The following is a 16891-nucleotide window of genomic DNA, read 5'->3' as shown; positions in this document are numbered from 1 at the left end:
AATTATCGCGAAGAAATTTATAAAAAAAATTTGTAAATATTTGAATTCCTGTGAAATTTGTATTATTTATGAAAATAATTAAATATTTGCGTACAATTTTATTAAAATTATTTCTAAATAATTGAATTCTTTTGGTTAATTTTATTAAAATACTATATATTAAAAATCATTGAAATGAGGAAATTTTTTTTAAATAATTGAAATTTTGACAAAAATTTTATTAAAATGTTTGAAAATAATTGAATTTTGAAGAATTTTTTTATTTATAAAGATAATAATTGGGATTTTTTTTGTAAATTTCGATCATAATTGAATATTGTGATAAGAATTTTATTAGTTTTGAAAATATTTGAATTTCTGCAATCATTTCTAACTTCTTCAAAATTCAATTATTTGAGCGTTTTTAATTAAAATTTTTTTTATAAATTTATTATTTTTAATAATCAATAAAATATATATTAAAATATTTAATTAATTTTAAAAGATTGTGAATTATTAAATTTTTTCAAAAATCTAAGTTCATTGAAATTTCTTATTAAATTCATTCAACATTGAAAGTTTATAAAAGTTTAAAGTAAAACCGTTTGAAATTGATTTATTTATGAAAATTGTAAAGGCAACTTTTTTAAAATTGAAATAATTTTGAAATATTTAAGTAAAATTATTCATTAAATGATTTATTTATTTTATGATAGTTGTTCAAGATTTAAGTTATTTAAAAAGAAATTTTTGTCAGAAGTTGAACAAAATTGAAGGTTTTGTATTAGAATTCGTGGTAACTTATTTAGAGTTTATGAGTCAAACAAAAAAGACACAATAATTCAGAATTTTCTTATGAATTCTAAAAAATTAATTTTTTTTAGTACTTTTAATAAAAATTCTTGATTTTTTCCTGAATTCCCTATGTCAGAATATATGATTGTTATAATTATAATAATTTTAAAACTATATAATCCAATTCGTATTTTATTATTATAAAAAAAAATTTGATAATAAAACAAGAAACTTGCTACTTTTTTATTAAAAAAAAGAATTAAATTTACGCCTTATGAGTTGGGAAAGGAATAATTTAATGTGACCCTTTTTTTGCAAATTTAGTCGGATAAAATCAGAAGCTCATAACCTTGAACTCCAGAGTGCAGTTAACTGTAGTTATACCTATGTAGTTCTCGAGCAATGAGGAAGCGATTGCATCTGATTCGCGCCTTTTACTTTGTTTTGTGTTTATAGCACAACCTTTCGCCTATGATCTCTTCGGTGAATAGGATAAAAATTACCAAATGTGCAGCGAAACATGTTATTGTTCTCATTGTCCAACTGCGAGAGTTTCTGCTTTTAATGATCGAGTAGCTTCGTCTAGTGGAAAATCTCCTTGTTCTCCAACTGATACCACATCAAGTTACAATTACTATAATTTTTTTTTAAATTGTAGCAATATAACTGTACCACTGCTACTGTTTTTTTATCAATAGTACTAAAATTATTGTTTCTATTTTTGATTTCTTTTGCTTTTTTTATTTTCCATTGATTAGGATTCATTGATAACTAACTTTGCACTCGATAATTAATTTTAAAAAAGTAGTTTCTTTTTTAAATAAAAATTAAAATATTATTACCTACAGTTTTAAAATTAAAATTTTCAAAGATTTGGTCAATTTGAGAATTTTAACAAATATTTGACAAACAAAATTTATTTAATTTTAAAAGAAAATAGAATTTTCTTTGTAATTTAATAAATCGTCAATTTTTGCAATGCGCAAAACCAGTTTTAGAGATTGAATGTAAAAATGTCAGAATGTTAAAGTTGTTAAAAAAAATTGATTAAATTTTATGATTTTTTTGTACATTAGCATATATTTTTCTATTTCAATGTTATATCAGTGCAAGTGTTGAAAGAAAGTATATTCACAAGAAAACCAAAAATGCATTCTCAAAGTACATTTTTAATAGCGCCTACTTTGATTCTTTTACTGATGGCTGGTCAAATTTCAATTTCTGGAGAAAACAATGTAAGTTTAAGAAGAAATTTTGTTTTTTTTAAATTTTTCAATAAAATATTCCCCGACGAATTTCCTAATCTTAGATTCCTAAACGTATTTTCCTAACAACTACTTTTCCAAATAGTTAATTTTTCGTAAAACTATTTTCCTAAATCATTCTTCCGAACTCATTTTTCCTAAAGTCTTTTTTTCCGAACAATATCATTTTTCCTAATATATATTTTTTATGACGATGCGATATGCGATCTGCAATTCTTTTTTCAATAGCAACAAATATAAATGTCAAAAGTTCCAAAATTTTGATTGTAAATTAATATTTCGAGTCTAAATTAAAAGTGTAATTTATAAATAAATTAAAAAAATTTATATTTTAAATAAAAACAATGGAGATTGGTCCTCGAATTGTGGGCAAACAATTGTTTGTGGATGGTAATTAATTTTAAATTATTTCCACATACAATTGTTCTCTAAATTTTAGTAATTAATTGAAAATTATTTCCACTTCATTTTTAAAATAAAGTTTTTAGTAAATTAGGAAAATTTAATAACTTTAGGAATTTTCGCTTAGGAAAATTCTTTTTGAAATTTCAAATTTAGGAAATTCGTTTTTAGGAAACGTTGAAATTAGGAATGTACGATTAGGAAAATCGGTAGGGAATCCTTTTTTACAAAATCTACATTTTTTCATAGAATAAATTAAGCTAATAATATGATTCCTCATAATATGATTTTATCTTTGAAATTTTTCTTTCACATAATGAAATTTGTTTATCATAATGTAAAAGCTGAATGATAACGAAATGTACAACTTATTTAATACGTGTCTTATTTTAGAAATTAGTAGTTTCTAGAACATTAAATGCAATTTTTTTAGAAATGCATTTTTTTAGAAAAAGGAAATTTTAGAAAATGTTTTTTAGAAGAAATGACTCCTTAACGTTGCATATTATAAAAAAAGTATATAAAAAATGCGTTGATATTTTTACTCTAAGGATACATTTTAAAATTTTGAGAATGTTTCTCAGAATGAATATTTTGCAGGTAGAAGAAACGAATATCAAGCCACTAAGGTTTGAAGATAATATCTGTTCGCTTTACGATAATTTATCAGTAATTGATTCTCTGTTTTTCAAAAAACAGTACAAGCCATTGGTAATAATTATAGCAGATAAATTGAGTATTGGTGTAAACAGAGTTAGAAATTTTAGTGACAGCAAAAGAATTTTAAATGATGAAAATATCAGGCACTGGCCTCATCACAATCAGTTACATCAAACTATATTGAGAAATATCTTTCTATTCCAAGCCAACAACATATATTATTTTATCTATCCATTAAAATTTCAACTCTATTTTTTGACCATATATTTCCAAAAGCAGCTATTAAATGACAATTCAGACATTTCCTTTGATTTTGTTAATGCAAAGAAAGAGTTTCCTTTCTTTGAAAATATTTTAATGCCACTGCAATCAAGCTGCACCAATTGCACTCTTGTAAAATATATAAATGAAAAACTGCAAAAAGGAGAAATCTTCTCAGAACTATTCGAGTTACGTAAACAATTGTTTAAAAGAAAAGCGAAAAAAAACTTATCCTTTAAGACATTGAATAATTATGACATTTGCACTTCAATGGGATTTAACTTAAATTCTCAAAACACGAGTTCTTTCATGCACTTCAACTCATTACTAAAACAAATTCAAAGCAATAGCGACAGTTTAGAAAAAAGTAAAAAAATAAGTACTGTAGAAGGAAGCCTAACTTGCTTTCAGTCTAGAAATTTGGAAGCGCCAGAATATCTACTGATTTTCCCAATTGCTAAAAATTTAAAAGTAGTTATAGTTTTTATTGATTATTTAAATTGGATCAATAACACTATATCTTCATTGAAAAACAATGATATTTTATTTGGCGGTCTTTGTGAGAATGAACACAAAATAGATATATTTAAATTATTTTGTTTTATGAAAGAAATATCAGATGTTACATCTCACAACATAACAGAGTGGATAGAAGTCTTAAAAGAACATTTTGCAAAATCATTGAATGACAAATTAGATTGGTTTAATAGAGTGAAATTTTTGTATAATAACGAATATTCGTTAAGAGACGATTTAATTTTTTCTTCACGTGATGATTTTGAACGGGAAATACAAAATGAAAGCGAACATTGGCATAATGTAATGCAATTATCCTATTTAGTTGTTAAGAATTCTCTGGTAAGTTTTAAATTGTATTTCACAAAATTAAAACATTTCATGCATCAGTATAGGGAAATAACAAATGGCAAAGTAGTAAAAACTGTGCACTGAAAACAAAATTTATTTAATTCAAATAAATGCAAACTATTTGATAAACATTTACTAAGTTCAAATATTTTTTATTTCGATCTAAACATTTTGTATTTTGCTCTATAAATGTGCCCTAAATGTTTGATTCTGAACTCAGTGATCACTTTTGATTCCCCACTGTTCCTTATTTAATAATTTGAAAATTTCTTATTAACTGTATAATAGAATTTAAAAACTTTCTTAACGCTGTGCTTATTGTTTTATTTCTACGTGTGATGTTATACAATTGTAATAAGAGAACTATAAAAAATACTCTAATGTAAATTTTAATTCTAAACATTATTTACAGCTTGTATATTCTAATTACGACTATAGAGCTAAGTATAATACAATCTGTACTGTTTACGAACATTGGAAAACAATCGATGATCTACTCTTTGAGGTGGAATTCAAGAGATTAGTGATAATCGTGGTAGATGACATGAAACAAGGGATCAAAATTGCTAATCAAATAAGAGCTAGCAGAGTAGAACCGAAAGTAAAACGAGAAGATCTTCATTATTCAGAACAGTTTTTGTACGATTTCATAATGAAACATATTTATTTGGTTCAATCCAATGATACTCATTATTATGTCTACCCAACGAACGACGACAGACAAGAAAACCCACTGATTGGCTATTTCGAATACAAAATGATTAAAAATTATTCAAATGTTTTTTTTTATTTTGTAAACTCTAGGAATTATTTTTCTCGTAATGAATCAAGTTGTTTTGATGACTATGATTCGTTAATTCATGCGCTACTCGATTATCGTGACATTTCCTCAGGAAACATACAGACGCGCTTTATAAATCCCTCACATTTAATTAAAGTTCATCAAGATTTTTTTATCCGCTTTCCAGAATATTTTCCTATATATGCTTCCGTTTACAATGATTTTACAGAATTTGTGAATAATTACGATCAACATTATAGAAGCCATGGTAACATTACATACTTTCAGGAATTTCGTAACTTTTTGAAACAACTAAAAATTCCTTTTTACCTATTAAATGATTTATTTAAAGGTTTGCCGTGCTCATCGTCGCAGAAATTAAATAATATAACCGATATTGATTTTCGTATGACTCAATTTAGTGATGTTCTTGATTTTCATGAATTAGTAAAGTTTGCTTATAGAAAAATAATGACAATAAATAACAGAGACGATACTAATTTAGAATCTCTTTGTAGTAATAAAGAAATTTTTAAATTTCTTAAATTCGTTTGCTTTTTAAAAATAAATTATATTGAAGGCATGCTTAAAGTTATTCATCAGGTACCATATGTAAGTAGCTATATAACAAGTACTGTTGAAAATGAGAAAAATGCTATTACTAATTATTTGTTGAAATCAAAACTTTTGATAGAGAAATTACTATCAATAAATTATATTGATTATGAGTATAATGAAACTCGAATGTTTGAAGAATCAGATGCTTTTTACTCTCAAATACCAAAAATTACCTTAAATGGTGCTGATTTGTTTAACAAAATCTATTCGATTGTTAGAAATGATACAATTTTTTCGCAATGTAAGAAGTTAGGATTTCTTGATACTAAAGAAATTACCCCAAATGTTAATAATACGTCAACAGAAAACTATTTAGAATTAAGTAAAAATAAAACTACCTCTAAACTTCAAGAAGAAATCATTTTTTATTATATTAAGTTGAAGAACGACCGACCGACCGACCGACCGACCGACCGACCCTAGCCGTATATATATGTATATCTTTTAAAAATAATATTAACACAAATGTATACATATTCACAATGTCACGCATGCGCAGTAGTGTTCTGTCAATGTTACGCATGCGCAGTAGTGTTCTGTCAATGTTACGCATGCGCAGTAGTGTTCTGTCAATGTTACGCATGCGCAGTAGTGTTCTGTCAATGTTACGCATGCGCAGTAGTGTTCTGTCAATGTTACGCATGCGCAGTAGTGTTCTGTCAATGTTACGCATGCGCAGTAGTGTTCTATCACTGTTACGCATGCGCAGTAGTGTTCTGTCAATATTACACATGCGCAGTAGTGTTTTATCACTTTTACGCATGCGCAGTAGTGTTCTGTCAATATTACACATGCGCAGTAGTGTTCTGACAATATTACACATGCGCAGTAGTGTTCTATTAGTGCCACGCATGCGCAGTAGTGTTCTGTCAATATTACACATGCGCAGTAGTGTTCTGTCAATATTAGGCATGCGCAGTAGTGTTCTGTCAATATTACGCATGCGCAGTAGTGTTCTGTCAATATTACGCATGCGCAGTAGTGTTCTTTAAATATCAGGCATGCGCAGTAGTGTTCTATGAATATCAGGCATGCGCAGTAGTGTTCTATCAATGTCAGGCATGCGCACTATTGTTCTATGAATGTCAGGCATGCGCAGTAGTGTTCTATCAATGTGAGGAATGCGCAGTAGTGTTCTATGAATATCAGGCATGCGCAGTAGTGTTCTATGAATATCAAGCATGCGCGCATAACACCCACACATGTATACTCACACATATACACTAATCACATGTACATGTATACTCACACATGTTCATAAATTACATACACATGTATACTGCTCATATGCAGATATAAACTCCTACATATACACAAATCACATATATGTATAGATTTAATAAACGATTGATAATATAAATTGTTGAATTTTTTAAGGTTCGTTGATGCACGTAGTGTCTGTTGAAATTTTTTTAAATATACGTAAATACCTCACTCGCTAATGCTGCGCTGTCTGTGTTGTAATGGAACTTATTTATTTACTTGTGTATTTACTTATTTATTTCAGGGTTGCCACAAGACATCGATTTTAAAATTCCATGACTTTTCCAGGTTTTCCAGACCATTTCTTAAAAAATTCCAAACCAGAAATAAAATTGTTTTGGTATGTTTTTAGCTAATTACGACAAAAAGTATAAAATCCTTTAAGTAAATTGTTAACAAAATAAGTTATTAATTTTTAATTTCATTATTAACAAAAAATTAAGTTAAAATTTGTAAGGTTATTTGAGATACGCTCCGAAGAAAGATGAGGAGCAAATCTTTTTAAATTTAAAAATTTAGTTAAGTTTAGAATTTTTCACAATTATTAAACCAGTATTTTAAAAAGCATTTTAATAACATTTTATGAAACTGAAGTTACCTACGTTTATTCAATGACAATTTTTTCTTTGCTAATTATTTATTTTAATGTTAGAAGCCTTTTAAAAAATTTTAAAAGATCGAAGTCGGGGAAATTATTAATTTTGATTTTTTACACAGATTTTCGAAAAATCCATATATTATTTAAACAAAATTATTATTTCCTCACCTCATAAGCAATTTTTTCTTTTACAAATTATTTATTTTAATGTGACAAGTCATTTAAAAAAATTGTAAGAGGATCTAAGGAAGGCAAGGAAATTAGTGATTTTTAAATATTTTTTCGTAGATTATCCAAATATCCCGAAATTTTAACTAAATTATTATTTCCTTGCTTCAGAAGCAATTTTTTTCGATTGCAATTTTTTAAAGGGCTTCTTACATTAAAAAACAATTAGCAAAAGAAAAAATTTTCATTGCATAAAAGTTGGTAGCTTCAGTTTCATAACATTTTGGGGTTTCTAAAATGTATTAATTTAAAAATTATTGAAAGGAAGATAGAGACCAAAAGAAACTAAAATTTAGAAATGCCATATTGATTTCAATTGTAAGCACTAAATTTAAAATCAAAAAGTTGTATGTCAACTTGAAAACTTGAAATTTTTACGACTCAAATACAAAAAATTGAGCTTTTAGTATCAGGCTTCATAAAATTCCCTGACAATTCCAGATTTTTCAGGTTTTCCATGACTGAAAAAAAATTCCATGACAATTCCGGGTTTCCCAGGTTTTCCAGGTCCGTGGCAACCCTGTATTTGTTTGGCAGACATCAACAATAATTTTTTAAATGGATAATCAGTGAAAAATGACTTATATTTCTGTAAGTTAGTGTTTCACTTCGATCCGCGAATTTCATTTTTTCGAGCGATTATTTGGTTATCGTCTTTGGTTTTCAAACGATCATCTTGTTTATTCTTTTGTTAATTGTCAAATCGTATCGTCTAATTTTCTAATTGTCATCGACCGAACTTCTCGACTGCTTCTCGACTTTCCCATAACTGACAACTAAAAATAATCCGAAGAAAGCCGTGTTTTTATTTTTTTTTACTTTAATTCTTGAATTTTAGACTTAAGGGTAGTTTTTTTGATTTAAAAAAAACAGAGGGTGCTGGAGCAATTCTGACTTCATATTCGTATTCAGGGGGCCAAAATACTATAAGACATGTAGGTCTTGTTCAATGAACAGACAACTTTTTTTTTGTGTGCCTGTGATTGTAATCATGCCTAAATTAAAAAAATTTAACATTTTTAGGTATAAAATAATTTTTTAATAAACATTAATAAAAATTTAGTTTTCTAAACATTATTCAAAAGTAGACGAAAGAACAAAGTTTTGTCCTCTTGATGTAATTTTTCTAAATTCAATAGATTAAGTTATAGATAATTAAAAATAAGTATACTTAGATTTCTTTGAATAATTTTTTAACACAATTAAATTTTTCAAATATGTCTACAATAGAAACCTTTTTGAATAGTTGAAATTGTGCAAAATTTAATTGAAAATAATTAATTTATTTCAAGTATTTTGTTACAATTTTTTGAAGAATTTTAATTGCAAATTTTGAAAATAATTGAATTACCAAAAATTAAAAAAAAATTTTTAAAGGTAAATTAGGATATAAGAATTATTTTAAGAAATTCAATTATTTTCGAAAAATAACATTATAATATTTTTAAAAACTAATATTATTAGAATTTTTTTATAGTAATTTTTTAAGATTTAATTATCTTCGAATAATGTAAATAAACATTTATGAAAATTTACTTCAATAAGACGAGCGAACATGACAGCTTGGTTATCAAAACAAAAAGAAAATCGTTTTTTGTTCGTTTCTCGGATCGTGTTGCTCGAATGAAACACTACTGTAAGTGTAATTTTCAACTGACTTTTAGTAAAATTATTTGTTTGACAGAAATTTACAATATTAATAAATAAATCACAATAAAATAATAATCAGTGAAGAATGACTGATATTTTAGTACTTTTCAACTGATTTTCAGTAAAATTCCACTGATTATGAATCCAAAGTCACTTTTTAAAAATACAAAATGGCGAATCCAGGATAGCGGACGAAAATGAAAGGTTTAGTAAGAGAATACGTAAAAATAACATTTCGTATAATGTACAATGACATTTTTTGTAAATGTCACTTCATAATTTTTGTCTTATTACACAATGATTTTAAATAAAATAATTTATATTTTTATAAATATTAATAATTTTTTACATTTTCTAACCACTATAAGGTTTTAATTTTGTAAATGTTCAAATTCTGGTTTAGAAAGAAAAATTTATATTATTATACAACTATATTGTCTAGACTTGCAAAAACCCAAAGTCTAGACTTTGTTGTAACAATATTGTTACAATATATATTGTAACAATATTGGTGACGGTGACATGCGTAAGAATAGTGCAGTAAAAATTTCAAAAAAACACCCTGATCATTACCTACAGAAAATCCTATTAGTAAGAAAAGAATGGACGTATCTTCGCCCTTTTCTTACTAATTATTCAGAGAATCAGGCTAACATTCAAAATCTAACCTTCTAAGTTTAGTTATTTCAAAAAAATTATTTTATTGATGCAAATAAATATTTATTTTAATTAAAAACTATGCATTATTTAATCAAGTAATTTTTATAATTGATTTAAAGCAATATTTATTAAATTAAATTATTCTATTTAATTGACTTAAGTAATTTGTATTTGGTTCAAATAACTATTTAATAGATACCATAAATTAAAATATTTATGTCCAGTAAATATTTACTTAGTTCAAATAAAAAAAAAAAATAAGTAAAAACTAATAAGTTTAAATACAACCGAACGAGCGTTAGCGAGTGAGGTATATGTTGCTAGTTCTTTATAAAGCACAAAGAAAAAAATTGTGTCTTGTACCCAGTTAACATGTAAGCTTTGTAAATTTGTTGCAAGTAGTTAAATGTCCTCCCAGCTCAACAGAATGTATTGTAATAATAATAAATGATAAATAATAAATATAGTTTTGTGTAAAGTAATCATTATATTTAAAGAATGGGTATTAAAAAATAGTCGTTAAAAGATCTTAAAAATTAAAAAATAAGAAATGAAAAATAAATTTTTTTATGAAATATTTTTGAAGAATTTTAGTATGTTTGCTACAAGTTTGTACCAAGATTGCATCAAGTTTGTAGCAATCATTCAGCAACCTATTAATAGATAGTTACCCAAATATTTTTCAAAGAATATCAAATTCAGACAAAAAAGAAAGGAAATAAATCATGGCAATAATTTTGATGCTATATAATTGTCTCAATTAGAGAATTTTAAAAAATATTTGTCAAAGAAAATCTATTTATCTTTAAAAGAAAATACAATTTTTTTTGAAATTTAATAAATCGTCAATTTTTGTAATGCGCAAAACCAGTTTAAAAGATAAAAAGTAAAAATGTGATAAACTTAAAGTTGTTAAAAAAATTGATTATATTTTATGATTTTTTACGTATGTAAACATGCATTTTTCGATTTCAATGCTATATCAGTGCAAGTGTTGAAAGAAAGTATATTCATGAAAAAACCAAAAATGCATTCTCAAAGTACATTTTCGATAACGCTTACTTTGATTTTTTTATTGATGGCTGGACAAATTTCAATTCATGGAGAAAGAAATGTAAGTTTAAAAAGAAAAAATTTTATTGTTGTTGTTAATTTATTATGATTATTATTATTATATTTTATAATAAATTGAGCGCCAATGTGGGTCTAACTGAGCTTACCAAAGTTCGAGAAATTAATAAATAAAAAAATTTACTTAAGTAAGTTATTATTTAAATAATATGCTAGACAAAAAAAAAGGTGCAACTGTATAAAGCTCAAAAAAAATTTTTTCTTTAATGTACTTTAGCAGAGTTTGGGTTGACCCAACTTGGCCCAATTGGGATTTCCCAAAGTATTCTAAAACAGAAATTTAATTGAATTTTCTGTTGTAAATGAATAATAAATTTAAGAAAAAAATAAGAAAAATAAAACTTTATAAATAAAAAATAAAACTTTATAATAAAAAATTGTATATTATATATTTAAAGTAGAAAAATAATAAAGCAATAAAAAAATTTGTTGAAATTTTAATAATTCTTTAAAAATTAAATTTACAAAAAAATATTTATCAGGAAATCGTGAAAAGTTAATATTTATCTTTTTTCAAAAAAATGAACAAATGAAATATTTTTATGGATAATTTAAGTTACAAGTTTTTTCTGAGTTGCTTTCTTAATCAATTTTGATATTCCAAAAGAAATTTTAAAAATATCATGAATTCATATTTTTTTCACCGATTTAAAAATAGAGTTCAAAATTGCAATTTGACGTACTTTACGGTTTGCAGGTCCGAAATGCGAATCCGCAATGATAATTTGGAATAAATTTACACGATTTCCGAAATTTCATTTTTTTTCACATATCTTGCTTATCGTTTGATTTTCAATAAAAAAAAAATTTTATTAGTAGTTTTTAAAACATTGTGTAAATGCAATTTTTTAGAAAAAAGAAATGTTAAAAAATATTTTTTAGAAAAAGTGACTCCTTAACGTTACATATTATAAAAAAAATATGTAAAAAGGAGTCGATGTTTTTTCTCTAAGGATACATCTTAAAAATTTGAAAATGAATACAATATGAACGAATATTTTACAGGTAAAAGAAACGAATGTCAAACCTCTCACGTTTGAAGATAATATCTGTTCCCTTTATGATAACTCTAAAGTTATTGATTCTGTGCTTTTTAGAAAAAATTACAAACCGTTGGTAATAATTATAGCAGATAAGATAAGTGATGGTATAAACAGAGTTACAAATTTCAGTGAGAGAAAAAGAATATTAAATGATAATAGAATCAAGCACAACCCTTATTACAGTCAGTTACATAAAGCATTGAAAAATATCCATCTATACCAAGCCAACGATACCTATTATTTCGTTTATCCAGTAAACATTCAATACCATTTTTTGACCGTATATTCTCAAAGAAAACTATTAAGTGACAATTCAGGAATTACCTTCGATTTTGTTAATGTAAAAAAACAGTTTCCATTCTTTGAAGATATTTTAATTCCATTGGAACCAAGCTGCACCAATTGCACTCTTGCAAGATATATAGGCGAAAAGCTACAAAAAGGTGAAAGCTTCTCGGAATTATTCGAGTTACGTAAACAATTATTCAGAGAAAAAGAAACAAAAAACTTATCTTTTCAAGCATTAAATAATTTTGACAACATTTGTACTTGGATGGGATTCAACGTTAATTCTCAAAGTGCGAGTTCTTTAATGCGTTTTAACTCATTACTAAACCAAATTAAAAGCAATAGCAAGAGATTAGAAAAAAATAAAAAAAGAAGAACTGTTAAAAGAAACTTAATTTGCTTTCAATCAAGACATCTGGAAGTGACAGAACTTTTAGGATATGGTAGCGATTTAAAAGATGTTATGGTTATGATTGATTATTTGAATTGGATAAATAACACTGTATCTTCATTGAAAAAAAATGATATTTCATTTGTCGATTTTTGTGAAAATGAACACAAAATAGACATATTTAAATTATTTTGTTTTGTGAATGGAATATCAGGTATTATGCCTTACAAAATAACAGAGTGGATACAAGTCCTAAAAAAACGTGTTGCAGAATCATTGATAAGCAAACTACATTGGTTTAACAGCGTAATATTTTTGTATAATAACGAATATTCCTTAAGAAACGATTACATTTTTTCCTCACTTGATGATCTTAAACGGAAAATGCTACATTTAGGAGACAATTGCAGAAATGTAATGAATATTATCTATAATATTGTTAAGCATTCTTTGGTAAGTTTTAATCTTTATTTCACAAATTAAAACAAATTTTTTTCAGCGAATAAATTTTTTATTGCTGAATACGAATTCGGAGTCGAAACTTCCCATCACGTCAAGTTTCCGAAAGAAATTAGCAAAAATTCAAAATGTCGGATCATGTTTCATACTGAGGTTTAAATTTTCATGTTTTTCATATTGGATCCGCTATTTTGAATTTTTAAAATCTTATTGTAAAAAATACTCTAACGTAAGTTGTATTTACAAATATTTGTTGTTTACAGAGTGTAAACAATAATAACAACTACATACCTATGGACAGTACAATCTGTACTATTTACGAACATTGGAAAACAATCGATGATCTACTTTTTGATGTGAAATTTAAGAGATTAGTGATAATCGTCGTAGATGACATGAAACAAGGGATTACAACTGTTAACAAAATAACAACTAGTAGAGTAGTACCAAAAGTAAGGCGAGAAGATCTTCATTATTCCGAACAGTTCCTGTACGATGTGATTATGAAAAATATTTATTTGGTTCAATCCAATGATACTCATTATTACGTCTACCCAACCACTATCAACAGACAAGAAAACCCATTAATTGGCTATTTCGAATACAAAATGATTAAAGATTATTCAAATGTTTTTTTTTATTTTGTAAACTCTACGAATTATTTTTTTCTTAATGAATCAAGTTGTTTTGATGACTATGATTCGTTAATTCATGCGCTACTCGATTATCGTGACATTTCCTCAGGAAACATACAGACGCGCTTTATAAATCCCGCATATTTAATTAAAGTTCATCAAGATTTTTTTAACCGCTTTCCAAAATATTTTTCTACATATACTTCCGTTAACAATGATTTGACACAATCTGTGAATAATTACGATCAACATTCTAGAAGCAATTGTAACATTACATATTTTCAGGAATTTCGTAACTTTTTGAAACAACAATATATTTCTTTTGGCATAAAATATATATTTAAAAGTTCGAAGTGCTCATCGTCGTTGAAATTAAATAAAAGAACCGATATTGATTTTCAAATGACTGAATATAGCGATGTTCTTAAATTTTCCAATTTAGTAAAATCTACTTATGAAAACATAAAATTAACAAATGACACAAACAATAATTATTTGAAAATTCTTTGTAATAAAAAAGAAATTTTTAAATTTCTTAAATTCGTTTGCTTTTTAAAATTTAATTACATTGACGACATGCTCGAAGTTATTGATCAAGAATCTGATTACGTTCGCAATGTAACTAGAATTATTGATATGGATAAAAAATTAAGTATTACGACATATTTGACAGATACGATGGATTGGATAGATAATTTATCCTTGATGAATTTAATAAGTTATAATAATATTCGAGTATTTAAAAATTTAAAAGATCTTTACTCAAAAATACCGAAAATTACCTTCAATGGTACTGATTTGTCTAACAAAATCTTTTCGATTGTTAAAAGCAATACAATTTTTTTGCAATGCAAAAAATTAGGATTTGTTGATACTGAAGAAATGAGGGTAAATGTTGAGTATGCGTCAACAGAAAATCCTTTAATTTTAAGTGAAAATAAAACTCCTCCTAAATTTCATGAAACGGTTCGTAATAAAGCGCAAAGAAAAAAATTGTGTCTTGTACCCACTTAACATAATTTGTAAATTTGTTTGTAAATTTTGTAAATTTGTAAATTTGTAAATTTGTAAAGTTACAAGTAGCAAAACGTCACTCCACAAAATGTAATGTAATAATAAAATGAATGATAAATAATAAACATAATGTTGCGTGCAGTAATCATTATCAGGGTTGCCACAAAACTAATTTTGTTTTTCCCTGACTTTTCCCTGATTTCCAGACAAAATTTCTTTTTTAAATAAATATTTAATCATTATTATTTTTCTATAGGAATTTTATCAAAATTTTAAAAAATAATTGAATTCTTTCGGTGAATTTTAAAAAAAAATTTACGAATAAATGCAATTTTCTATCATTATATTTAAAATAGTATAAAAAATAATTGAAATCCTACGAAACATTTTAATATTTATGAAAATAATTGAATTCTTGCAACGAATTTTATTAAACATTTTTTTAAAGAATTCAAGTCCTGTAAAGAATTTTCTTTGTAAAAATAATTGAATTCTGGAGAAAAATTTTATGATTCATGAAAATAATTAATTTCTTATGAAGAATTTTATTCAAATTTTTTTAAATAATTGAATTTCTCAGAATTTTTAAAAACTTTTTAAAAATAATTAAATTTTATCCAGAAATTTCTTTGAAAAAATTGAAATCTGATAAAGAATTGAAAAAAATTCCTTTTTAAATAATTGAATTCCTGTGAAAATGTTTTTTTTTTAAAAAGAAATTGAATTCTTGGGAAGAATTTTATTAAAATTTGTTAAATAATTGAATTGCTTTGAAGAATTTTATTTTTTACGAAAATAATTGAATTCTTGGGAAAAATTTTATTAAAATTTCTTAAATAATTGAATTGCTTTGAAGAATTTTATTTTTCACGAAAATATTTTTATTTTACTACCAATTTTAATATAATTTTTTAAATTTATAAAGCATTTTATCAAAATTTTTTTAAATAATTGAATTCTCAAGGAAAAATTTATCATTTATAAAAATAACTGATTTTTATCAAAGAATTTTATTAACATTTTTTTTAAATAATTGAATTCCCGTAAAAAAATGTATTATTTGAGAAAATAATTGAATTGTATAGAAAAATTTTATCGAAATTGCAAGTTTATTACTTAAATTTTGTAAAAAATTTTGTCAAATTTTTTTAAATAATTGAACTTTTAAAAGAATTTTATTTAAATTTTTTTAAGTAATTGAATTTCTCAAAATTGTTTTTTAACTTTTTTTAAAATAATTAAATTTCGTCAAGAAATTTTATTAAAAATTTTAAAATAATAAATTGAAATCTGACAAAGAATTAAAAAAAAATTCTTTCTAAATAATTAAATTCCTGTGAAAATGTTTATTTTTGAAAAGAATTGAATTCTTGAGAAGAATTTTATTAAAATCTCTTAAATAATTGAATTGCTTTGAAGAATTTTATTTTTTACGAAAATTGAATTCTTTCGGAGATTCTTACAAACATTTTTGCCAGTAATTGTATTCCTAGGAAGAATGTTACATTTTACGAAAATAATTTTATTTTACAACCAATTTTAATATAATTTTTCAAATTTATAACGCATTTTATGAAAATTTTTTTTAAGTAATTGAATTCTCAAAAAAAGATTTATTATTTATAAAAATAATTGATTTCTAGCTAAGAATTTTATTTAAATTTTTTTTAAATAATTGAATTCCCACAAGAAAATGTATTATTTGTAAAAATAATTGAATTCTCAAGAAGAATTGTATTGAAAATTATTAAATTGTATAGGAAAATTTTATAAAAATTGCAAGTTTGTTAACTAAATTTTGTAAAGAATTTTGTCAACATTTGTTTAAATAATAGAATTTTTAAAAGAATTTTATTTAAATTTTTCGAAATAATTGAATTTCTTAGAACTATTTTAAATTTTT

The 16891-nt window shown here is 24.9% G+C and overlaps 2 protein-coding genes across 3 annotated transcripts; both read left to right on the top strand.

Moving 5' to 3' along the window:
* The first annotated feature begins 1880 nt into the window (after positions 1 to 1880).
* Positions 1881 to 11145, top strand: LOC122510626. 2 transcript variants are annotated; one of them, XM_043625400.1, is made up of 4 exons: positions 1881 to 2009; positions 3042 to 4220; positions 4642 to 5987; positions 10353 to 11145. In XM_043625400.1, the coding sequence occupies exons 1-4, from the start codon at positions 1923 to 1925 to the stop codon at positions 10396 to 10398; spliced, it is 2658 nt and encodes an 885-aa protein (XP_043481335.1). In that variant the 5' UTR covers positions 1881 to 1922; the 3' UTR covers positions 10399 to 11145. The 2 variants fall into 2 exon arrangements, with proteins under 2 accessions (XP_043481335.1, XP_043481334.1); XM_043625399.1 differs by lacking the exon at positions 10353 to 11145 and having other exon boundaries at positions 4642 to 6067.
* Positions 10962 to 15125, top strand: LOC122510625. The gene is made up of 3 exons (XM_043625398.1): positions 10962 to 11141; positions 12164 to 13333; positions 13603 to 15125. The coding sequence occupies exons 1-3, from the start codon at positions 10962 to 10964 to the stop codon at positions 14986 to 14988; spliced, it is 2736 nt and encodes a 911-aa protein (XP_043481333.1). The 3' UTR covers positions 14989 to 15125.
* Positions 15126 to 16891: the final 1766 nt, after the last annotated feature.

The sequence above is a fragment of the Leptopilina heterotoma genome, unplaced genomic scaffold, assembly GCF_015476425.1.
Source record: "Leptopilina heterotoma isolate Lh14 unplaced genomic scaffold, ASM1547642v1 Lhet_71, whole genome shotgun sequence".
Classification (NCBI taxonomy): domain Eukaryota; kingdom Metazoa; phylum Arthropoda; class Insecta; order Hymenoptera; family Figitidae; genus Leptopilina; species Leptopilina heterotoma.
Note: the sequence above shows the minus strand (reverse complement) of the source record. Positions and strands in the feature narration are given on the sequence as shown.